This window comes from Arvicanthis niloticus, chromosome 5 (assembly GCF_011762505.2).
Source record: "Arvicanthis niloticus isolate mArvNil1 chromosome 5, mArvNil1.pat.X, whole genome shotgun sequence".
Lineage (NCBI taxonomy): Eukaryota > Metazoa > Chordata > Mammalia > Rodentia > Muridae > Arvicanthis > Arvicanthis niloticus.
Window position 1 is genome coordinate 30999789 of NC_047662.1, and position 26093 is coordinate 31025881.

Genomic DNA, 26093 nt, shown 5'->3' on the forward strand with positions numbered 1-26093 from the left:
AATACACAGAAAAATCCCTTACAATGAAAGTTACACAACCCTCTTTTAGAAAGATAGCAATTGGGTTTTCTTTACCTTCCTTCAGATTCCACATTATGTTTGAATTAGCTGATGAAACCATTTGGGGACACTGCATAGAGAAGTTCATGTGGCTCCTCTCAGCATTTTTGAAAAAATAGTTATGAAATAGGGTTGTTTCCTTGAGGATTTCGAAGGTCAGAAACTTTGGGACTTATCTGACTCAGTGGCTAAAGAATTTTCTTGTGCTTCACCAGTCCCTGCCCCACCCTGCCACAAAGTTACTGCTGTGGACATCAATCAGCTGTGTATCTCAAGCTACTTCCTGTAGGGTGTGTTGTGGAATGGCATCAGCCCCTGCACCAGATGGGAGTGCTGGCCTCTGTGTCATTTTATCAAACTGGATCGTTGGAACAAAGGATTCTCTGTTAGGAGAATCTGTTAGGAGAACAGGAGCTGGTGCAGTTGGACAGTCTGAGTATGCACAAGGTTCCCACAGAGAAGGGAGACATAAATTGTTCTGTAGCCTTCTAAAACAAGGGTTTCCAAGGTCAGTTTCCTGAGCATCTGTCTTCAGCCTGGTTTTGGCAGTGCTTCTTATTCTTCCAAATTAATGCATGAGCCAGCTGACCTGATGAATTAAGTGGTGGCATCCTTCAAAACTGATCTATTTATTTGTCCCAGTCTTGAGTCTTTTTCTTCAGTCTTTGACTAAGTACTTGAGACCTCCACTGTTTTTCTAGCCCTGCACTCCAATTATTTACCTGAGTCATACCTAATACATCTGAACTATTATATTTCTACTCTTCATTTGAAGGCATAGCTCAAGTCCCATCTTATTATAAAGTATTCCTGGCCTCTCCAACTTACTCCTCTTGATCATTTAAATCACTTAACTCACTGTAACTCATTTGGTCTTATTAACTAATACCAAATTTAGATACCTTGTGATTATATTATTTTTCCAACAAAGCTTTTTAGGCCTTTCACTTGAATAGAAGTGAATATTTAACTGATTAGGTGGATGTTCTTTATTCTCATAAGCCACGTGAGTCTCTAGGATTTAAAATGGTGTCTGGGGATGGTGGCATGCACCTGTAATTCTTGTATTCAGGATGCTGAGGAAAGAGAACTGTGAATTTGTGGCCAGTGTGGGCTGTATATGAGACCATATCTCAAAACACACACAACCAATATGCTGTCTACTCTGCAAGACTCGAGTCTTTTAAGTCTTACACTTGTTTCCTTTCTTTTCTGTTGGTTAGCTTGTGATCTCATTTCAGTACTAACAAAACAGCAAAAAGAAGGGGGAAAAATTGCTATTCCATATACACTTTAAGAAAGCCAGGTTCTCAAAGTCTTGTGTAGTTACTGATCACTTTATAGTTGTTATTATTTGTATAATTAATTGCCAATTAATGAGAGTCTTCAGAGTTAATTTAGTCCTATGTAGTGGGGGGGGGGGTGTCGTATCCACATTGAAGTCAGAGATATGCAACTTTAAATCCTGTTATCATTTACAAGGTGAGTGACCTTGAAGAAAATTACTTTGGCAATAAAATGTGAACAACAAAACATTCTTTTGAAGATCTGATGAGAATTAATGAAATTTTATAGAAAAAATAGGCTAATATTAATATCGTTTTTTAAAAGCAGTTTTTCTACACATGGTAGTACAGGTCTTTAATCTCAGTACTTGAGAGGCAGAGGCAGGTGACTGTCTGTAACTTCAAGGCCAAGCTTGGTCTACATAGAGAGTTTTAAGACACCCAGAACTATAGAGAGTGATCCTGTTTCCAAAAAAAAAAAAAAAAAAAAAAAAAAGGAAGGAAGGAAGAACCTAAAGGGAGAAAAAGGTTTACCCAGAAATACATATTGGAATATTGTGAAATCTTTTAGAGAGGGTCTTATTAGGTAATACTGGCTGTCCTGGAACTCACTTAGTAAACTAGGCTGCCTTCAAACCAAGATCTGCCTGTCTCTGCCTCATTGGTACTAGGAAGAAATATGGATACTACCACACCTGCAGCTGCTGCCAGCTCCTCCTCATTTTAGATTCTGTTTCTTTTATGTGGCTATGTGTGGATTCACATGTGCCACAGTATTCTTGTGAGGGACAACTTGCAGTAATTAGTTCTCTCTTTCATGTTGGTCTTGGGATTTATTTGAGCCAGCTTCCATCCTCCATTTTTTTTCTTTTTTTTGAAAGAGGTTCTGTATACCCTCTTTATCTTGTGGGGACTGGAATTGCAGGTATGAGCCACCATGTCAAGCAGACTATTGTAAATCTTTTTACTAAGAAGTTGTTCAGTAACTGGGAGTTTTTGTTTACTTACTTGCCTAGCATGCATAAAACCTTATGTTCAACGCCCAACACTGCCTAAACTGGGCCTGGTGACACATACTTGTAATCGTAACACTTGGGAGGTGGAGAGGCATCATAGGAAGCTGAGGTCAAGGTGAGCCTGAGCTACATTGAATTTAAAAACAAACAGCTTTGCTTCTTTGTGTCTAGAAATGGTCATTTTCTAGATTTGGCATAAAGCCAAGCATTAGATGTCATTAGCTCTTCTTTTTTATTTTTAAGATTTATCTGTTTATTATACAGTATTCTGCCTACATATATGCCTACACACCAGAAGAGGGCACCAGATCTCATTATAGATGGTCATAAGTCACCATGTAGTTTCTGAGAACTGAACTCAGGACCTCTGAAAGAGCAGTCAATGCTCTCAACCTTTGAGCCATCTCCAGCCCAGCCCTTTATCTCGAGAGGGAGAGGGATGAGAAAGAAAGAAAGATTGAAAAGAAAAATTAGTTTATGGTGCTAATAAAACTAACTGATGAACAGGCAGACTTCATGAACAGTTTTTGTAGGGACTGTGTATAGGGCTTATTTGTAGCCATAGAGTAGCAATACCTAGGCAAATTAAAGATTTAGGCCATGGTACCTTAATACAACTTAATACAACACATACTTGTACACATACTTTATTTTTGTACAAGCTCATAGCCAGCAAGTTTCCTAAGACCATTTTGACTTTAGCTTTTGTGCTCTATAAGTTGATATTATTTTCAAATCATTAATCAGAATTAGCCAGAACACATCACCAGCTCAGTGACTTCCCTAGCCACTCAGTTGCTCATCAGATCAGCTTTAAGGATCTCAGAGTCCTTGGCCTAATTAACTTTAGCTTTCATCATACACCACATTATCTTCCTCAGTTGCCATATAGTGAATGACAACTACTGAGTCAGCATCTTTAAGAGAGACAAGTCTTAATTTTAATTAGCCTTTAATTAAAACATCAAAGTGTAAAAGGAAAAACCACCAGCTTTGTTTTAGAGACAACTATTTTTTTAAAAAAATATATAATTCAACTCTCTTCTTTCTCATCCTAGACTGAGATGTTTTTATAAGAAATCTTCATTTATTAGAAACAGAAGCTTCTAATATGGTCTAATGTGTGCATATATGATCCAAAGGAAGAAGGTATGACTTTAAGGAAGGTTGATCCTACTTGAATTCATGTGTCATTCAAGCAAACCATCTAAGATCTGACATTTTACAGTTAATTCCCAAAAGATGAGCTCTTCCTTCCTTCCTCCCTTCCTTCCTTCCTTCCTTCCTCCCTTCCTTCCTTCCTTCTTCCTTAGCTTCCTCCTTCCCTCCCTCCCTCCCTCCTTCTTTCCAAAGAGAGAAGATGCAGGAGAGGAGGGGCAGCCTAGTACTTGTAGAGGTCAGACAACCTGTAAGGGTCAATTCTTTCCTTCTACCATTTGGGTTCCAGAAATTGTTCTCAAGTCATTGCCCTTGGTGACAAGCACCTTTATCCACTGAGCCATGTGGCAGGCCCCTAGGTCTAGTTCTTGAACCTCAAACCTGAGTTGTGTATTTGTTCATTTGAGATCAGTGATGAGGATTACTTGAGTAAGGACTAGGGATGGAACTCAATGGTATCACACTTACAGGTGTGCACATGGCTCTATGTGTGATTCCCCACAGACACCAGGTAACAAAATCAAAGAAATTATTTACAAAAATCTCAGAATTGTTCTACCTGATTTTCTCATATTTGAGAGGGGACACCTGCAGTAAGGTTGTTTAGTGATTTGGCCCATAAAAGCAACTTTGTGATAGTCATGCCACCTTGAAACCAAAAACCAATTTTCAGTCCCTAAGCCATTGTATGATGTTCTCAGCAAAGCTTCCCCTAAACTTGCAGGCTAGGTCAGAACCCCCTGACTCATGTGTTTATAGCTTGGTTTGCTTTTTTTTTGTTCAGAGTCCTTATATAGCTGAAGTGAATGTCTCTCTCAGCTACTAGGATATAAGTGCCTGACCATGTCTCATTAAGATATCTCAGTTTCTAGCTAGTCTGGGGCAAAGTAGGTCCCAATAAATATTTATTTAACAAATAAAAAGAATTAAAAATACAACTTTGAGCAAGAGGTATAGCTCAGTTATAAGACATGAGCCTAGTTATATGTAAGGTCCTGCTTCAACAGCATTGTTTAAAAAAGAAAAGAAAATCAATACAACCTCAGGGGACTAAAGAGATGTCTCAGTACTTAAGATCATTTCTTATTTATGCAAAGGACCCAGGTTCAGTTCCAGAATCCATGTAGTAACTCGTGTTCATGATCAATTCTAGGTGATCTGGTACCTTCTGACTTCCACAGGCACCAGGCATGCACACATACAGACAAAACAGTTATACACATACAATGCTTTGTTTTGTGTCTGAGACGGGGTTTCTCTGTAATACTGGCTGTCCTGGAACTCAGAGATCCCCCTGCCTCTGCTTCCTGAGTGCTGGGATTACAGGCATGCGCTACCACACCCAGCTAATAATTTTTTATTTTATTTTATTTTTTTTTATTTTTTTTTTTTGAGATAGAGTTTTTCTGTATAGCCCTGGCTATCCCAGTACTCACTCTGTAGACCTGGCTAGCCTCCAACTCAGCCATCTACCTGCCTCTGTCTCTGCCTCTCTCTGCCTCTCTCTGCCTCTCTCTGCCTCTCTCTGCCTCTCTCTGCCTCTCTCTGCCTCTCCTGCCTCTCCTGCCTCTCTGCCTCTGCCAAGTGCTGCTGTTAAAGGTGTGAACCACCACTGCCTGTCCCATAAATAATTTTTTAAGAATATGACTTTAGTAGTACAGGTGTAGGGCAGGGAGCTCAAGGAAACAAAAGAAGACTGCCTGAAAAAGAGACATCATGATAATCCTGTGCTGTGGAGCCCAAAGAAGAGAATCTTGAAGGATAGCAGATCCTTCCACACACCCGTTATCCTTAACCTCTCCTGTCTAACATAGCAACCGTCACTGCTGAGACTGTTCCCCTAGAAGTATTCATTGACTTCCTACTAGACTAATCTGGTGACATTATCTAATTCATTATCTGTAACCCCAGAGATGATGGTGTGAGTGAAGAGCAGTTAGAGACAAGTAGGTCCCTAGAGCTCACTGGCCTGCCAGACTACTATAGTGCATGAACTCCAGGCTTAGTGAGAAATTATTAAAAAATAATTTTTAATAATAGTTTAATTGAAATAATTTTTATTATATTATTATTTTTTTTAACATTAAAAATTATTTTAAATTCTTAAGATATAATAAAATAGAAGAAGGCATTGATCTCTGGCTTCTGGGTGCCTGTGTGCGTGCATATCTCCATGCACATACCTCCACAAACAGGAGACACCAGGATGAGGCTAGCCTTAAGCTCTTGGTTCTCTTGCCTCACCCTTCCAGGTTCTAAGATTGCAGGTGTCTGCTCCCATGCCTAGCACCTGCTGACTTTCTTGGCATTGTTCTCTCCCCATCCATTTCCTTCTGGATTTGCCTTCCCACCTCCTATAAGTGGCTTTTGAAGTTCTGTCATCTGTCCTTTTCTCCCTCTACATTCAACCATGCTGAGATAGCCAGCTGTCTCCACACTGTTCCATGGTGCAAGGCTTTTATATCTCTACCCCAAAGTGGAATCTCTTGTTTGAGGGGCCATTCTAAACAGCCCCACATGAGTTGTCTTTGAATACTCTAAATGGAATGAATCAAATATCTTCTTCCCCCTACTGTTTTGTAAGTTCTACCATGCCCTTGGTAACCCCAGAGTAATAGTATAGTATTATCTTTATTTTCTCTCTAGCCTCTACTTTCTACCCAATTAGTGAGTCCAAATCTGACTCTCCAGTTTTTTTCACCATCCTTTACCTCATTTGTCCTCATTTGTACTAACTTTGTTTCTTTTCTTTTTTTAACACAAGTATATTTACCACTTCTAGGTTCAAAAGTTAAGGATTTAGATTTTCAAGTGACACGGAAGGAGGTAGATGTCAGCAAAGCAAGCACTGACTGGCCTCCACACAGTGTCTAATAACTAACTAACTTGCCTTCCTTCTTTCAACAAGGTCTTATTCTATAGCCCAGCCTAGTCTCAGGTTATCTTAATCCTCCTGTCTCAACTTCTTGAATGTTAGTATTGCAGCCATGAGCCACTCTACCTGACTTACAGTTAACAAATCCTGTAGCAACACTTTTGTAAATAAACCGTGCATGTCCTTGGCTTGTGGTTCTTACCATTCTATTATTTCTTTCCTTCCACAAAACTTTTGTTTAAGCATGTTGAATTAAAATTTGCTTCTTTGGGAACTTTGTTTTTGCTGGACATGGTAAAGCATACTGTAATCTCAGCACTTAAAGATGAGGCAGGAAGATTGTCAATAGATAGGAGCAGCCTAGGGCTAACATAGCAAACACTTTCTCAAGAGCAGAATGTCCTGTCTCTAGCTCCTTACTTGAAATAACTTGTTTTTACCATTCTGTGTCTCTAGATCCCATGAGCTGGGAATGTAACTCAGTTGGTTAAATGCTTGTATAGCATGCACAAGGTTCTGGGTTTTATCCCTAGCACCACATACACCAGGTAAAGTGATATATACATTTAAGTCCATACTCTCAAGAAGTGAAGGCAAGAGGAACAGAAATTGAAGGTTATCCTTAGCTATGTAGCTAGTCAAGCCTGGACATGAGACCCTGCCTAAAAATAAATAATAAATATCCTAATGAGTAAATGCCCCTCCATGAAGCCGTCTCTGATTTCTCTTACCTTCCTTTCTCCTGCCTCCTGCCAGGTCTTTTCTAACCTGTAAAACATCCCTGCTTTTGTTGTCATCTCTGTCTTGGTAACTAATCATTAATCTAAATAAGGAATCAAACACTGTCTTTTGGAAAGTCTACAAGCAGCAAGGGGTTTTCAATGGTTATGAGAGTTCCTCTCTAACATGTGGAAAGTTTTCCTTTGAGTTCAAGAATACACAAGAACTCAAATACCTTCAAAACCCTTTGTTTCCCATTAAGATAAATTTCACACTGTTCTCTGCTGGTCTGTGTGCCACTCTGTAGCTACCTTTATAGTAACAAAACCACAAAGCATTATGGTCACTGATGCCCAACAGGCTCAGACTTCATACTGTGGAGTTTCCACTTGTCTCTGAATAAGGATTGTGAAGTCTAGATATGCTAAGATGAAAGGCATTTTGTAGATTTAAAATTCACAAGATCCAACTAGTCCCCTGTATCCACTTCTTTTTAGTGAATCCTCTGAGATAGAGAGAGCAAGCACCTGTCAGGTGGATGAAAAGGCATTTTACTCACTGAGTTGTGGTAAAGGGGGGTGAGGTAGCATGTCTCTAAATTGTCCTAGGCTGGCAGTTCAATTCTTGGGCAGACAAAAGCAGTACTATATCCAAAACTCGAAAGGGACTGGTATGAACATGAACGACTCCACCCAGCTCACTCTAGCTAGGAAGACAGTAGGAAGGAACTATACAGGTTAGCAATGCTTTCTTCTAGGTTCACTGAAGGAAAATCTGACACCAAATTCTGTTCTTAGGAATGTCAAAATGTATAGGGAATTCTTTGAGCTCTATAATCAACTAACTGAAAGCTAATTTGAAATGTGGTTTCAGAGTGGAGAAAGCATCAGAAGAGGTACTCTGAAGCTCCCTGTGTTTCTCCCTTAAAAAGTCTAGTGGGCCATGTGAGATGTACAGATGCTTTTTTTGTTATAGTTATAAGGGCAGCAAGACAAAACCAAATCAGGTATTTACTTCAGTCACTGAGATGGCTACTGGCAGAATTCCAAAACTAAAACTAAAGAGAAACTCATGAACAGATAAAAAAGAAGACATAAAGAAAAGAGACCTTGTGCTTTCTCTCCTTGCTTCTATTCAACACACGCCAATTAAAAAAGAAAAAGAATAAAACTAGAAGTTTCTTGCTTGCTGTTTTTGTTTTTGAAGGGGTAGTTAGGTTGTATGAGTCTATGGTGTGTGTCTGTCTGTCTGGAATGGGGAGGTCCTCACTGTAGACCAGGATGGCCTCAAACTCAAAGATTTCTGCTTCTTGCATGAGAGAACTGAGGCCATCATGCCCTGTGGAATCTTTTCTAGAGGCTCTGGTTAGACTTTGAGGAAGTTTCTATGTAGTATCTTAGCACTTTAATTAAACAGAGTGTGACCAAAAGTGATAAGTAGGTTGAGTCTGTACCTCAGTTGCTAGACTGTTTTATTTATCTGACATTGATGAGAAGAGTAAACCAGGGTGGATAAGTGTGGGGAGGGGTTAATTAGGAAAAGACTGACCTGTTTGGCGCCTGACTTGGTGAGGAAACAGGAAAAGAATTTTTGTCTGTGAAGGTTGTGATTCCACATCGAGACCATTCTTTATAATAGAATAACCACCCACCCTTAACTCCAGAGCCAGAATTCCTCAGATTCTTCTAACCAGAGGGGCCCTGCCATGTAAAGAGTCTGTTATGATATCTAAACACATGGTGATTGTATTTGGCCAGGAAAACTTGCAAGTGAAATTAATCCTGTCCTCTGTGGGGTTTTCCAGTTGCACTGAATAATTACAACAAACTTAAAACCTGGATTCCATGAATTGTGAAGTATCCGGTCTGTAAACTCTTAGGGTCACAGTGTGTCAGGGGTTGAAGGGACTTTAAAACATATCCTGAATAAACTTCAAGATTTGTGAATCTGTTTCCTGAGATTGCTATGCCACGTGGCTGCCTAAATTTCTACTCACATTCCTTTGGGATCAGGAAAAGTCACCCTTTTAGGGGACACCTTATTCTTTGAATAGCTGTGAGAAAACTGATGGTTTGAAATCTGCCCTTGGATCTTGGTGTGCCAGTTTAAGGAGACATTCAGCACAAATTTCCTTCCTCCCACGTTCCAGCTCCTCAGATACTTAATGTTGATCATATCACTCTGGAACTTGCTCTCAATCAAGTCTTATTCTTGATTCTTTTCACTGTGTTCATAGAAGAGTCTTGCGCTATTGCACCAGGAGGTCACAGGATTCTAGACAGCTTTTTGGAGTTTTAACTTTAAAGAACAGGGTATCTAGAATAAAACAATACAAAGTACAATGTTTCAGTATTCTCTTCTGTTTACAGATGGAAAATTTTTGTACTTGAGTGGGTAGAATTTATCAGCTTCTTTAGGAGTGAGAAATGAAGTGTAAAACATTTTGCCAAGCAAAGTTGTCTTTTACTTGACTAATCTGATCATGGGCTTCAGCCTGTACCTCATTTTTGCCAAGGAGTTTCTGGCTCCTCAAGTAAGTCTAAGGCTTAGCTCTAAGCTTCACTGCCAAATCTCTACACACCAGTGACTGGTTTTATTTACTGTTTGTGTGGAGAGTAGAAATAACTTCTTCATAAGTTTTACCATCTATATTAATCATTTGGGCCAACTTGACTTTGTACATTTTAACTGACCTTTTTCAGCTTCATAAAATCCGAGGGACCATCGTAAAGGAAGTCAAGTATTATACCTCAAAGATATGCAAGCTACCTCTGGCAGGCAGTCTTCTGGGCTGCTCTTTGTACTTTTCTTAACAATTACAGGACCTCTAGATAGCTTTTCTAAAATCCAGAACTTAGTGTTGCAGGATTGTGTAACACGTTTCTCCAATATTTTCTTTTTTGAAACTTGAAATACGGACTCATGCTTTTCATCTAGCCCCTTAGAGGCTCAAGTTTTCTTGGGCGTGCGCAGCAGTTATAACCAATCCAGGTGTTAGGCATGGGCTGTTCCTGCTAGTGTCCCCACTGCCCTGCAACCCGCACCCCATCTTCCGGTCATCAAGACCGCTGAAGTCTGAGCAGAGAAGTCCAGGTGGCGTAATGGGCCAAGATCTGACGTACTTGAGAAGGGAAACTGTGCCTAGAGTTTATCCAATAACTTGGTTCCTGAGTCGAACTTAATTCCTCGGCATACCAAGAAAAGACTGTGTTTAAGTCTAGCCTGTGCTTTGGTCAGCGCCAGAGGTGACATTGGAAAAACACAGGGACAGTCGTTGGAGCCTAGGATAGTGCAGACCGCCCACCCTAGCCGGTACGCCTTTACCGGCAGATGGGGCCTCGAGTGGCCCTAGTCACAACCGGCTGGTAGTGGGGGAGGCGGGGGGCGCCCCTTCTGGGTTCGCCCTTGGGCTGGGCTCGCATCCCGCGGGTTGGAAAGAAGCAGGGGCGGAGGGGCCGGGCCAGCGCTATGAGGGCGGGGCTTTCCTTTGTCAGGGGATTTGCCCGGCGTGACCGGCACTGCTCCTCTCACCCTCCCGCGAGTGTGGAGGGAGTGAGCTAGAGGGGGTGCGGGATGAGCTGGAGTCCCTCGCCCCAACCCCGAGAAGCCCCTCCCTCGCCGCCTTGGCCTCCAATCCTTGCCTCCGCCCCCTCCCCTCCCGGCGGGGCTCCCTATAGGCCCCGCCCCCGTCCTCCTCCCTAGCAGTCCGCGCAGCGCGCTCCCGGGCTTCCAAGGGGGCTGCCCGGGCGGGGCAGCGGCTGTGGCGGGGCTGGAAGGGGGAGGAGATCCGCCCGCCACCAGAGCACTTCCAGCCAGCGGCGTGTGAGCGGGCCGCGCGGCGTGAGAGAGGCGGGCTTGCCCCCCTCGTGCGGCCGGAGCGGAGCCTTTTGTTCCCGGCCAGAAGTTTGCATGCCGGGACCGTGACAGCTGCGGGCGGGAGGACGGCTGCAGGGCCGGCGGCGAGGTGGAGAAAAGAGGAGACTGCTTGTCATGCAGCCCACGACGCGGCGGCTGGGGGCCGGGGACCTGCAGTGGCCGGGGAGGCGGCGCCCACAGGACACGGGACTTTCTGCTGCTGGAGGGACAAACTAACTTCCAGAGCGCTAGACCCAAGGCCAGCCCGCCGGGAGCCACCTGCAAGGTTGTGGTGAGGCGACCCTGGCCCTCCGGGGCGCGAGGCATGGCGCGGGTTTGCGGGCGGTACTAAGTGAGTCCTTCAGACTGCCTCTTGGCCTCTGCCGCAGCCTGCCCGCCTTCTGAAAGGCCCAGCGTGGGCCTCCACTCGCCTTGCTTTGCGGCCACGATACAGTGTTGGCTTGGAAGCCACAACAATGCCATGATGTTTTGGAGACAGGAAGCCCCAAGCTGGCCCCGAATGAAGGACTTCCTGTGTTTAAAGTTGCAGGAATATCCGCTGACCAGCCCTGTTCAAATGCAAACACCCCAACTAGAGAGGACGAATGGCTAATTCAGACCAGCTGGACTCTTCAGGGCTGAACACGGGATAAAATGAAAGGAATTCTTAGGAGCTTGGACCATACTTGAAAGCTAGAGAGGGTGTGCCATTGTTATTAAAGGACATAGTTGGTATAAATTTTCTGCTTGCAACTCAGCTTCGGTGAAAATCGAGTGAAATTAGGTATTGAATAGACTTGTTAATATCAGATGATTTTTTTACTGACTGAATTTGAAAGGGCAGTACTCTTTAGAAAAGTAAAACCAGAAGCCATACAAGTAATTGTTTTATGCTCGTTGATTAAATAATTTCATTTGTCTGTCTGCAGTCATGATGCTACTAGCCTGTGAGGGAAAACGTGTTTGTCTTATTAGAGTTTCTCCCAAAATGGTTTCAAATTGGAACTTCCAGATCTTTCTGGAAGGCAGATGCAATTGGTGGTTTGGAGTATAAACATGTAAGAGGACTTACAATTAATGTAGAATGTATTTTAAAAGAACCTGTGGGAAAAAAACTTTTGAACGATTGATGGTTCATCTTTATTGAAAAAGTATGGGTAAGCCACTTAGCAGGCCAGACTGTTTAAGGCGGAACCCCACCTGCCTGGGTAAAGGGGAAGATGAGGATGGCTATATAGAAGATTGCTATGTTCCACAGCGGTCTATATACGATACAATGAGGATAAATGAACAGATTGACCAGGGGTCAAAACTTAATCAGACGTCAAAAAGCACCATGGAAAAGATGGAAGGAAGTACCATATCCAGCAATGGTACATTAGGAGCATCATCTAATGTTTTTGAATCTAGAGTGCCAGAAGGCAAGAAGCTGGATGAGAGGATAATATTTGATGCATTAAAGCTAAGCAGTGATGTACAGAAGTCAGCACCTGTGCCACCCAGACGGCGGCCAAATGCAGAGCGCAAAGATAATGTTAATAGGAGATCGTGGAAGTCCTTCATGCCACCCAACTTCCCAGAGTTTGCAGAAAGGATGGAGGCTTCTCTCAGTGAAGTCTCAGAAGCCGGTGCTTCAAATCCTTCCTTGCAAGAGAAAAAAGAATCCAGTTCTGCATTGACAGAAAGTTCTGCTCACTATGACCACAGGGAACCTCAGTCTGAGTCCGTTACTTTGGAACACATGTCCAAATCTATAGATATTCCAGAAGTGCAAAATGTAAAAAATTTGAGAGACTGCCAGGACTTCAAATTCCAACAGCACAGTGAGAGCTCTCCTCATGAATTCCAGCCTCTAGACTCAGGAGCTGCAGCGGCAAGTGGTAACACAGATGAAGTGCAGGAGCACAGATTCTCAAGTGCAACCTGGCCCAGGGCCATGAAAAGTTCCTCCAAGGGAGGCTTCAGTGAGAAGCAGCACCCCCTTGGGGACACTGCCTGTACTGTGGAACTACCACCTCTCTCTCCTTGCCTGAGTGAAGAGCTGTTGGATCCAGAATTACATATGCTTATGATACCTAGCCTGAGAGAAAAAACAGAGTCTGAATTAAAATTTGAGGAGGATGAACGATGGATCATGATGGAGGCAGAGGAGGAGTGGGAGGAAGAGAAATTGTCAGAGAAAAGAAAGAGTCTTGTGGTTACAAATGAGGAGACTAGCATGGCAGATCCTCTTGAAGAAAGTGACCAAGCAAACTCAGTAGCAGCAATAGAGGGTGGATCTGAATGTGCGGCTGTCTTTGGAACTTCTGACCACCTAGCTCTTGATCAGCTGTGCTGCTCTGTTGACCTGCAGTCAACTAGGGATCAGTCAGCTTATGTTCCCAATGGTACTCCTCCTGACTGCACCTGTGTGCCTGCAGGTGACTATGTTATCAGTGAGATGAAAAACAGACCTACTCAGGGCCTAGAGGATCTGACTTCAGGGCTCCCGTGCCCTGTTGAAGCAGAGCAGCTCTCTGACACAGATTCTGTGCAAATGTTTCTTGAACTTGAGAAGGAATGTTTATGTGAAGAAGGAGTAACTTCTTCAGCTGAGCTGCTGAGTCAGGCCTCTTCTGAAGGGCTGGCCCCAACCCAGGATGCAGAAGATTCACTTTTAATTAGTCATTTTCCAGGAGCTGCCTTAGAACAAGAACAGCATGTGGGTTTTCTAAGTGTGAGGATAAAGGACCCTGATACTGGATTAGATGGTGAATATTGCAATGCCCTGGATTCGTCTCAGGTGCCTAAAGCTGTTGAACTTAGTGCTCACCCTGATAGCAGGAGGGATACCTCCACTATTAGCAAGGAGTGCGAAAAAGTGCCTTTTAGCCCCAAGATTGGTGGAGAATGTGAGTCTCTGGCTGATCTGGAGCCACTTGGAGAGCTGGACACAGGAGGATTGCTGAACTCTAATCTCAGAGCCTCTTGTGAAGAAAACCTGCCAGTCTTTATTGCCTCTGAGCTAGCCAAAGAAAATGGCAATTTGTCCCAGGTAGATTGCAGTCAAACTGAGGGGAATGTAGAGGAGGATATGGAAAGGATCCCTCTCAGCTTTGCTTTTAACTATGAACAAGATGTTCCCTCAGGACCTGAAGTAGAGGTGTTATCATCTGATTCAAATTTATTAACCAATGAGATTCAGTTAGAAAGTGGAAAAGGAGCTCTAATTAGTCAAGAAGATAACAAGCTGGCATCATTGGGAAATGTAGACCCTTGTGAATTGTCCATGGAGAAAGTTTGTGATAAGGATGGTGAAACAAGAGAGCCGGATTGTCGAGGGAAGCTTTTAGGTAGTGGAGCTCCAGCACAGTTTCTTACAGACTTCCAGAAGCGGTCTTCTGAGTCAGAGGTTCTGAGTCTGCACCTGAGACCCAATAAAACTGGAGCAGAAACCATGAGTGATAGAGAACCTCAACTGAGTATGACTTTATCACAGGAAAGGGAGCTAGAAATGAGAGATTTAGATTCAACCCTGAACATCTTTTCAGAGGAACAAATCACCAAAGCCAATAACACTATACCAGGTTTAGAAGAATGGATATTCAGCCAACAGAGGCCTGACCCAGCTGCTGTAGTACCCATGGTAGAAGATGCCCAGGATGCTGTAGCACCCATGCCAGGAGAGGACATCCCAGCTGTAGCATTGTCTGCCTTGGAGGGGCCTGCTGCCAAAGCCTCTGCCTCAGAGGGAACTGCTGTAGCTACTCCAATAGTAACCATCCCAGAGGAGGATATCCCAGTAGCTTCAGTGGTTATCTTAATGGAGGATGTTACAGCTGCTGCAATATCAGCCCCAGAACAGGCTGCAGCCTCATCTGGTGCAGTGCCTCCAGTGGAGAATGTTACAGTGCCCAGCATAGACCAGGATGTTACCTCAGAGGAGCATGACACTCAAGCTGCTCAAGTGTTCCTCCCAGAGGAACCTGCCATACCAACTCCTGCAGGGCCCACCTCGGAGGAGCCAGATACTCCAACAGTTTTGATATCTACTGCAGAGGAGCCTAACACGCCTCCTCCTGCAGGGCCTACATCAGAGGAGTCTACTGACCGAGCCCTTGAAGAACCTACCCCAGAGAAGCCTGATACTCAAGTGGTTAGTATGTCCATCCCAGAATGGTCTGCCACTTCAGCTACTGCAGTGCCTGCTAAGGAAATTTTCTCTCCTGATGGACCCTTCCTGGAAGGAACTACCCATACTGATTCAGTGACCATTTCAGAAGAAACTCCTGTTCTTGAGAATGTTTCCTCTCCTGGAATGTGGATCAAAGAAGGCCTTGATTCTCCAGCATTTGGAATAAAAGAGGTGCCTGGCACAATGCAACATGGAAAAGTGCCTCTGGCTGCAACTGGTGGATTAAATTCACATGAGGTAATTGTTGCTCATTTCATTGGCAAGAAAGGCCTAGAGCGTAAAGTGAGAATTGCAAGTTCTCTCACTTGGTGTTAACGAGTGGTGGCATAGGTCATTCTATCTTTTGTTAATACTGTGCCCCTGGGCTTCTTATTTCTAGATTTTCTGTTGCGTTTAGAGGGGAATGTGTCTTAATTTTCTCTGATGTAAAATCTTGTTCATTTTTAACTTACACATATTAGAAGCCAAAGTAACACATTTGTAAATAGATGTTGGCTTACATTTTAAAAAGCTTATTATTAGGAAAGTATTATTCCTCTTCTGAAAAAAGAAAGAAAGAAACAAACAAACAAAAATATAGTAAGCCTGTTTCCTAAAATCTAGAGAGTTCATGTTTTTAGTGATGTGCAGTTAGGTCAAGTTACCCTGAGCTTTGAGTGAGACCTGAGTACTTCAAACCACTCTAGGAAGATTAGGTGTCCTGAGTCTTCTCTCTCAGATTCCTCACTGGGTAAGGCAGAACCCTGAAAGGATTGTAAAAGATAAAGTGACAGTGCATTTATGGTATCACAGACACAAGATTTCAGCCACTGACATTTCTCCCTTCATCCTGTAAATAGATCTGCAGATACCACAGAAGTAGCTTAGGCAAAAGCAATGTGAACATATAAATGTGTGGGGGTGGGGGTGGGGAATGTTGGCTGGGTTTTTTGTTTTTTCAAGACTGGGTTTCACTGTGTAGCTCTGGCTGTCCTGGCACTTACCTCTGTAGACCAGGCTGGCCTCAAACTTATAGAGATCTTTCTGCTTCTACCTCCTGAGTGCCAGGATTAAAGGCGTTTGCAGCCACTGCCATCAACACCTGGCCTAAAAGTATGTGTTTCTTAAAGCCATAGGCATACTCAGGGAAAACTCAGTTGCATTTATAGTCATCTTGCAAAATTGCTTTTATGTTCTTAAGTCACTTTCCTTTTCTAGACTTTGTTTCTGATTCTATAAAATGAGAGCATGTACAAGGATATCCTCTCGGATCTTTAGCTGGGAGGTATTTGTTTTGTTTTGTTTTGTTTTGTTTTGTTTTGCTACAGAGTCTTACTGTACAGTCCAGGCTACCTCTCAAGCTCTAAATTCTCTTGACTCTACCACCTAAGTGCTGAGATTACAGGCCTGACTACACCCAGCTCTCTAAAATCCTTAGACAACAGAATGTGGAAGTGAATAATTGAAGCAGTGTTCCACTTCCTAGAGTCCATCTGCTTTAAGTAGTTGAGTGAGGAGGTTGTTTGGGTTTTCCCAACCCCCAAGTCACAGAACAGTTCTTCCTCACAGTAGCCACTAGTAATGGAATAGTGAAGATCAATTTTCTGTAGTATCAGTGGGAACTACATAAGATGGGTCCTCTCATCTACCTCATTGCAGAATCTTCCAGAGCAACCTTAACCTGTTAGAATACCAATTAGCAACAAATTATTTTGATTGTGTCCCTTAAGCTGCCAGCTTTGCTGCAAATCCTCCTGCTTAGCTGAGTGATGGTGGTTCCCTCTTGAGCTCAACAGTTATCTTGTTATGTAGCTTCCTGCCAGGTTAGAATTTGTTACCTGTCAGATTAGTGGATCTTGATTTTGGATTTTATGGACTATGGAATTGATAACTGAGATTACAGTCACCCCTCAAGTTAGAACAGTGGGCCAGTGACAGAACAATTCCTTGTGCGGCCATTCTTGAAATATGAAATACTTCTAGTATTCAGCCAACAGCAGCAGTCAGTAAAAAATGATTAAATGTAAAAAAGAACTAATCTGATCTGCATATAGAGGAATTTAGAGAAATCCTCAATACTGGTCTCTCTCTGGGACGTGTAATCCTCCAAGGATCCCTCCAGGTATAGGAGATCCTTATTTTATGAAGTACTGTCTGATGAAATGCCAGGGGAAGGAAATGTGCCATCCAACCTTCGAAAAGTTGTCATTCTTTGAAGTGGGGGTTATTTTAGGTAGTGTGTCACTGCATAGTCCTGATTGGCCTAGAACTCTATGTAGACCAGGCTAGTCACAGAGATCTCCTTGCCTCTGGCTTTGGGATTAAAGTTCTGGGATTAAAGGTATACACCACCACACCCTGCTATTTTGGAAATATTTATTGAGCCCAGGAGTAGTAATGAATATCTACAATTTGAGCACTTGGGTCACTAGGGTGAGCTGGAGGATACTTGGTCAGCCTGAGCTATATAAAATGGGGTAGCCTAAGCTATAAGTGAGGATGGGGAGGGGAGAGGGAGAGACACACTACTGAAATAATTATTAGTTGGGTTTTTAAAAGAAGTTTTTCAGAGGTGGAAATGTTGCCTGGTGTGCACAAAGTCCAGGGTCCATTTGTAGCACTGCAGGAAAAGGAAAAGTGTTTTTTCCAAGGTTATATAAATTCCAGTTTTTATGTATTTAAAGAGTATTTTTGGCATATGTGGATCTTGAGACAGGGTCCTATTCTGGCTGGCCTGGAATTCACTATGTAAGTCCAGGCTGGCCTCAGACTTATAGCAGTCCTGCATCAGCTCCTGAGTGGTGACACTGTAGGTGTGAATTACCATACCTGGCTTTTAAGGAGGGTTTAGAGGCAAAGGAACTTATTGTTTCTATGCAGAGATACTTTGGACTCAACAAGTGATCATAATCTGGCATTTAATTTAGAGTAAAATGCTTCAGAGATTATGTGCTGTGTATGTACAAATGTGCGTGTGTATACATGGCTAAATATATAATCTTTCTGTTCTTAAAATATAAACTTCATAATAGGTACTAACAAGAGCTTGGTTAGAAGAAGCTAAATGTCACTTTATTTGTTGTTTCTGTATTGTGATCTCAGGCTACTGAGAGCCGTCCCCAGTTACTTAAACCCCTGCCTATAAGTTCCCTCGATCTTACTTACAGTCAAAAGTTCCGAGGAAGAGGGGGCAGCCTTTTATACAAAGTAGAGTTTCCATAAAATTAAAATTAGCCAAGGAACTCTTTTTAAGCAAAAATCGGGGAGCATCACAACAATTCAGTGTTTGAGTGTCCAGCTGATAGGCAGGTCTGTCATGAGTTGGTTTGCTTTCCCCTAAGCAATTGCTATACAAGAAGTCATTCATTCAAGAAATAAATAATTAGTGAGTATCAACTTTGTGCCAGCTCCTAGCCTCTTGCAGTGAATAGAACTGGCATGGTGCCTGCCCTTGTGGGCCTTATAGTAGCATGTGGGAGGCAGACGTGAAGCACAAAAATGACTCTTGTAAATATATCATTATAAACTGACAAAGTAGGTTTGGAGACAAATTGACTAGAGGCAAGAAATACTTCGGAAGTAAAATTAAGACTCATTGATGGCTTTTGTGGTGAAGGTGTGTCAGCCAGGATAACATGGATTCTCGTTTATATAGTTAAGTACAAACTGGACAGTAAATTATTGATTTCAAGAACAGATGTTAGTATTTGATTTAGGAAGAAATAAATTTGAAGGAATGAGAAAGTGAGAGGTACTGTTTATTTGAAACCATTAGGTTCAAGGTAAGTGGTTGATATATAGATAGTAAGAAAGCAGTTGGATGTGTAGATTTGAAGCTTAGAAGAGAAAATTAAGTCATAAACATTTATCAATTAATAATTAAAGTGATAGATTAGGTTGCCCAGAAAGGATATTAAAAGAGAAGAAAGAGAACAGACCATCAGAAAAGATCAGCCAGGATTCAAATGGAAAACACACTACCACCAAAAAGTAAATACAGCCATTAAGAGTATCCACAAACACGCAAATAAAAACAAACCTTTAAAAGATAGCTTGGGTTATTTGATTGGATTGAGTTCCCCTTTGTCCCTCCATTCCCAATCCCCACCATTATCAATCCTTTACCTGTCCCTATCCTCACTCCTGTCGGTTTTTCTTCAAACTGATGTCTGTAGTATTTCAGAATAGAGCTCTGTATTTTTTCCCTGTATTTCACTGAAGCTGAATTCTTTATATGTTGCTCAATGAAATACAATATGATCAAGTTGTAATATAAAGTGGAGTGTCCTGATGATTTCCTTCACGACCTTTTTGAGTTTTTGCTGGGCCTTTCCCTCTCTATTATCCATTCATAGGCATTCCTTTGAATTTAGATTCCTAACCATAGTGTGATCTGTGATCTGATAAAGAACAAAATTAGTCTTCCTTCAACATTCAATTCTCTTTTAGGTTTATTTTGTCCCCTTTTGTTTTCTGTCATCCTCTGACTTTAATAGACACACTCATCTTACTGAAACTGAAAAAACTTTATATAGAAGAAGGGGTGGGGAATATAGCCAAGCTGGTAAAAAATGTGGCTAATTTTATGTTCTAGTAATTGAGAGAAACCAATTCTTTAGGATAAATGTTTGTATCATTCTTTCCCTTTGAATTTGGCAAATGTGTGTGAAGACTAAAGTTTTAGTATTTCTTTGTTCTGTTTTTGAGCTAAGGTCTCATGTACTCCAGAGAGGCCAGAGATTGTATGTGTCATTGATGATATGAACCTCCACCTGAGCGCTGAGATTATATATAGGCTTGGTGACTTACACCAGTTTTCCAAAGTACCATTTATTCGTTCTAACTTTTGAATTTAGAAATGTCTATGTTGTGCTGTAGTAGATAAAAATAGACATTGCTTACAACACTTATTCTGTTTTTAATTTTTAAATTATTTTTGTTTGTTTCATTATGGACATGATCCATGGTCTCATATTTTTAGAGTATTTTATATACCTGTGGCTTACTTGGTACATATGTCAGAGTTGTAGGCGCATTTTTTTCTTGTAGACAGGGGAGTACTATTTCAAGATGATTGGTTGTATGTGGTCTGTGGCCCTGAAAAAGAATGAAATTAAATGGCCACAGGGGTATTAAGCTATGACTTTTAATTTTTTTTTCACACTGTTGATTTGTTTTGACTGATTGAGTTACCCATCCTAGCCAGGAAAGTGTGCTGCCTGTTGTCAGTGGTCAAATGGCTATTCTCAATGGTATTTTCCCAAGAACATAAGTACTTGTAATTTGATAGCATCCTTCCCTTTCAGGATTCAAGTACATTGCATTTATTTTATAACATGTTAATGCTAATACTTCACTGATCCCTGTAGCTTTTAGCATTAAAAATTAAGCAATTGATCTGAAAGAAGAAACCGAGTCACTAGATTACAGACCTAAATAGTGCTATAACTGCCCCTTGGCATATGTCACATACGAGGGCACATAAGAAGCTATGTAACTAAAATATAATGTGTCTGTCTCCTTGGTCCCCCACGGTTCTGCTGCTTACATGTCCCCTTTGTTCTTGTCCTCGACTTCATTAAGTCATAAACCTCTCAAGAGTGACCACATACTATATGTGGTATAGACAATTTAATGTCCTTCATAGTAAATGTGCTTGTTTTTGCAATTCTCCAGATGTTTCAGAAAGAACAAGTGGATCCTCTTCAGGTGAAATTGCAGCAGGTGAATGGACTTGGCCAGGGATTAATTCAGAGTGCAGGAAAAAACTGTGACGTGCAGGGTTTAGAACATGACATGGATGAAATCAATACTAGATGGAATACACTGAATAAAAAGGTGAGCTGGTGAGCAAGTGACACTTGTGCTGGGGTGGGACTGGAAGGGGCAAAAAAGAGACATTTAGACCTAGTGAAATTGCCCTTGAGACTAAATACAAACTAAATTAATTGTTGCCATCTATAATTACTAAGTGGGTTAGTGGTACTTTAAATACAATACTGTTTTCTCCTTCCTTGAATTTGAGCTCTCCATGTCTGTGACACAGGTTGCACAAAGAATTGCACAACTGCAGGAGGCTTTGTTACATTGTGGGAAGTTTCAAGATGCCTTAGAGCCATTGCTCAGCTGGTTGACAGACACTGAGGAGCTCATAGCCAATCAGAAGCCTCCATCAGCCGAGTATAAAGTAGTGAAAGCACAGATCCAAGAACAGAAGGTGAGTGGGAACGCGGAGACAGCGAACTGAAGCTGACAGTGACAGACAACAAGCACATTGTTTATAGCTTACGGAGCAAGTCTGGAGTTTCAGTAGAACTTAACCTACATGTGTTCTCCTGAGAAGAAAAGTGGAAATTGATTTTCACTGGTTTACTCTGGCATTTCTTAGACTGAGAAAGTTACACACTTGTTCATGTGTCATATTGTAAGATCAGTAATATTTAGAATAATGTTGAATGTCCTATATGAATTGTCTATATTTTTGTCTATTTGATTAATGTTAGCATGTTAATTATACATAATAATGGGTTTCATTATGACACTTTCATCCATGTACGTAATATACTTTGATCACATTCACACTCCATTACCCTCTCTTGTCTCTCTTCCTTCTACTCATCCTCACATCTTCTTCTTACCTAGTACTACTTCTACTTTGTGAGAGAAACCTAGTGAGTGTCACTAAAATTGTTCACATGGGTATGAATACCCTGCCGGGGCTGTACTACTGAAAAAAATGTCTTTCTCTCTCCCATCTACTGTTAACTGTATCAGATCCTCTGTGTCACAGATGCTGTGCATGTAGTCACAGCTGCTGAGAATGCTTAGTGAAACAGCATATCTGGTCTGCAGGTCAGCATTAGGCACACATATGCTGCCTCACGGGAAGAGGAGGACAGATAAATGTTGTTATGGCTTGGAATTCAACAGTCTTTTACTTTTTTGAGTCAGGGTCTCAAGTAGCTCAGGCTGGTCTGGAACATTATGTTGCTGAGGATGGCACTGAATTTCTGATCCTCCTGCCTCCACCTCTCAAGTGCTGGGATCACAAGTGTAAACCTCACTTTGTTTATGTAGTGCTGGGGATGAGGCCCAGGCTTTATGCATGCTGAGTAAGCATTGTACCAGCTGAGCTCTGTCTCCCCAGTCCTCTACCTACTGTGTCACTTTAATTTCTGTTTCAATTTCAGTGTAGTTTTGTTTTTAATTTTTCTTATTTTGTGCCGAGCATGGTGACACATGTCTTCAATACCAACCCTTGGGAGGCTGAGGTAGCCGAGTTTTTGTAATAGAGTTTCAGGCTAACCTACATAAGATCTTGTTTCAAAAATAACCAGGTACAATGAATGTACACCAGTGGATAAAAACTTTTTTAAAAGCCGTGATTATCTTTTCTTTTCCTTTCTTTCTTTCTTTCTTTCTTTCTTTCTTTCTTTCTTTCTTTCTTTCTTTCTTTTTTGGTTTTTCAAGACAGGGTTTCTCTGTATAGCCCTGGCTGTCCTGGAACTCACTCTGTAGACCAGGCTGGCCTTGAACTCAGAAATCCTCCTGCCTCTGCCTCCCAAGTGCTGGGATTAAAGGCATGCGCCACCACTGCCCGGCAAGCCATGCTTATCTTAAAAGAAGTTTTGTCTTTTTTTTCTTTTTTTAAGTTTTAGGGAGATATAACAAATGAAATTGTATATCATTTACAGCATACAAGATGATATTTTGATATATGTATATAGTACAGTGTGAAATGACTGCCTTCAGCTGATCAAAATATCTGACATTTCAGCTCCTACTGATTTTTCTGTGGCTTTTATCTTTTGCTTGTTGTTTTCTGAGATTTATGGCTGACCTGGAATTCACTATGTAGCCCATGCTGGCCTTGAACTCAGAGATCTTTCTGCCTCTGCCTCCTAAGTATTGAAACTACTAATGTTGTACACCACCATTCCTGGCAAATAAATACTTGTCTCTTAATTCAAAGGAAGTTACCTGTCAATAATAGAGTGACAGCCATGGTACTACTTAAAAACTGAAGTGAGTGGGCATGGAAGGAACTGTACTATATCACATTCTTTGGGGGTCAAGAATGCATTGTTCAGTTAAGTTTCAGATTCATCATGATGATTGTTTGTTTGTGTTTTCTTCAAGATAGGGTCTCAACTATGTAGACCAGGTTGGCCTCAAGATTCATAGAGATCCACCTGCCTCTGCTTCCCCAGTGCTGGGATTAAAGGCCTGCACCACTAACCCTCTCTGGGTTTATTCTTAAATGACCTTTGTTGTTACTTTCCTTTCTCTTTATGTACACATGCCACAGTTGCTCCAACGACTCCTAGATGATCGAAAGGCCACAGTGGACATGCTTCAAGCAGAAGGAGGCAGAATAGCCCAGTCAGCTGAGCTGGCTGATAGAGAGAAAATCATTGGGCAGCTGGAGAGTCTTGAATGTAGATGGACTGAGCTCCTCAACAAGGCAGCAGCCAGGTAAGGGATTTGAGACGTTAGGAGGATTGTTCTGTTCCGTGTTTGATTACAGTAACCAAAGTGCTTCACAAGCTCTTCGATAATTCATGCATTGCTTTGGAGAGTGTTCACTGGCTTTTCCTGATGGGGGATAAGTGTTTAGAGATAATTCACATATCACTCTCGGGAACTGAGCTTTAATTGCTCACAGATTTTAAGATCAGAGATGCTTGATGTGAGTAGTAGCGGTGCTGCCTCAGAGTCGCTGTTCCAGTAATGGATGCAGGCCCCTTGCCTTCTAGCCAACTGACAGTCTGAAGTTTTGAAAGTTTTGTTTCTCCTTTCACATACATAAACAGTGTTTTAATGGTCGGAATCAAAACTTGACATGTCTCTTTTCTGTTAGTTTACACTGATACTGATATTTTTTTGCATCCTAAGCTAGTCTGTGATACTGTTAAATATATAGGCATTCAAGAGATAGGTATTTTCTAATAAAATAGGCTTGCTAAATATAACTTGGATAAAGGAGATGGTAGGTAAAGTTTTACTAAAATACATCACATAATCCACCCCCCACCCCCCCCACCTCCCATACCAAGGATTGAATTTAGGACTTCATCTGTGCTGGTCAAAAGTTCTGCTACTGAGCTGCATGCCCCAGCAGTGCCCAGCCTTTTAAAATGGCTTCCATTCAGTTTGTTCTTGAAACCTAGCATTATGACTTTCCAATACTAATTTGGTGACCATACATCTAAGATAGCTTCCTCTCTCCTTTTTAATTTATGGTATACTTAAAACCCAAGTTTAATGTGGACATTATATAGAATTTAAGATGCCAAATGACCTATAAAGTATGAGTGTGTTTGTCTTACTTAAATTTGGCATGAAATTGTCAGAAGCCTAATTGAATTTTTGAAACTGGGGAGGGACTTTTAGCTCACCAGAGTAAACTACTTTGGTTTTCATATATTCTCTTAACTCACATACAGGGATAGCAAGGATAGAATAAGATATGCAAACAGTTGATTTGGGGCTCCTTTAATTCCTATTTATTGTGGCCCTATGTTAGGGGTGCACATGATACGCCCCATTATGATATCTGTCAGTGTGGTCTGAGCTCCTTCCGTCTCAGACTGCCACTGCTCATGAGGTGATTAGAGAAGTCTTTGTCTAAGCCATCAGGGTTAGCTTTTATTTCATCGTGGGATAATTATCCTGTCCACCTTAGAGAAGGTCCATGGAAAATGATGCTGTGAAAACTTACACAATTGCAAAGTAGTACTACCTAATAACGTATGTTCTGTTTACTATGAGTGCTTAAGCCTGGTAAAGACTGCTCTTTTACTGAATTTAATACATGACTCGTGATGTGACTTTCTGCCTGAGCAACTTGTTCTATGTATTTGTGTAGGCAAAAACAGCTGGAAGATATCTTGGTTCTGGCTAAACAATTCCATGAGACAGCTGAGCCTATTTCTGACTTCTTATCTGTCACAGAGAAAAAGCTTGCTAACTCGGAACCTGTTGGCACTCAGACTGCCAAAATACACCAGCAGATTATTCGTCACAAGGTAGGAAGGTGCTGTCATAGATGAAACAGAACCAGAGGTAGAGAATGAAAAGCTGCAGCATTCTCTAGAAGATGTTTTATGGAGTTTTTAGTTTAAGATGATGCCATATTATTAGTTGGGAAGGTTACATTGGGTTGGAGTAGACATTGACTAATAGATGAACATCAAAGGGGAGAGAAACAGCTTGTGTGTTACTTTTCATATTTTTTTGCTGTGCAGCAGGTGAATTTTTATTTTAATTTGTTCTGTTATTTGTTACTCATTGTTTCATGTTTGCTTTTCATTTACTTTTTTGTTACTCATTTTTTCCATCTGGATTTCCAGGCTCTAGAGGAAGAAATAGAAAACCATGCAACAGATGTGCACCAGGCAGTTAAAATTGGGCAGTCCCTCTCCTCCCTGACATGTCCGGCAGAACAGGGCATCATGTCAGAAAAGCTAGACTCATTGCAGGCCCGATACAGTGAAATTCAAGACCGGTGCTGTCGGAAAGCAGCCCTGCTTGAGCAGGCACTGTTCAATGCTAGACTGTTCGGGGAGGATGAGGTGGAGGTGCTCAATTGGCTGGCTGAGGTTGAGGACAAGCTCAGTACAGTGTTCGTAAAGGATTACAGACAGGATGTCCTGCAGAAACAGCATGCCGACCACCTGGTATTTGTGTTTTCATTCTTAAAGTTATGTTACTGAATTATTTTGTCATTCTGATATGTGTTTCCTTTCATTTCCTTTTCTTTTAATTTCTTTTTTCCCCTTCATTCCAAACACTTCAACTTTATTGTGTGCATAGTATATTTATATATATAAGTGCATAGTTGAGTTGTTGCCAGGTACTGACTCTTTTTGGATAGGTCCATGAATAAATACTTGTATTTAACAAGCTGAACTAATGATTCTAGATTATACAGATTAGAGGCAGGGTCCATTTCAGTTGCACATTGGGTA

At 41.6% G+C, this 26093-nt stretch overlaps 1 protein-coding gene across 21 annotated transcripts in view; it reads left to right on the forward strand.

The window, feature by feature from the left end:
* Macf1 (microtubule actin crosslinking factor 1) overlaps positions 1-26093 on the forward strand; it is a 336209-nt gene that overhangs the window by 263262 nt on the left and 46854 nt on the right. For 16 of the 21 annotated variants that reach the window (XM_076934251.1, XM_076934254.1, XM_076934255.1 and 13 more), the window contains 5 exons: positions 20800-20961; positions 21170-21340; positions 23432-23598; positions 24992-25151; positions 25476-25802. In XM_076934251.1, the coding sequence (XP_076790366.1) occupies positions 20800-20961; positions 21170-21340; positions 23432-23598; positions 24992-25151; positions 25476-25802 (987 nt within the window). Of the gene's footprint in view, positions 1-10950; positions 15382-20799; positions 20962-21169; positions 21341-23431; positions 23599-24991; positions 25152-25475; positions 25803-26093 lie in introns of those variants that run through there. The other 5 variants (XM_076934256.1, XM_076934249.1, XM_076934250.1 and 2 more) reach the window with 3 other exon arrangements.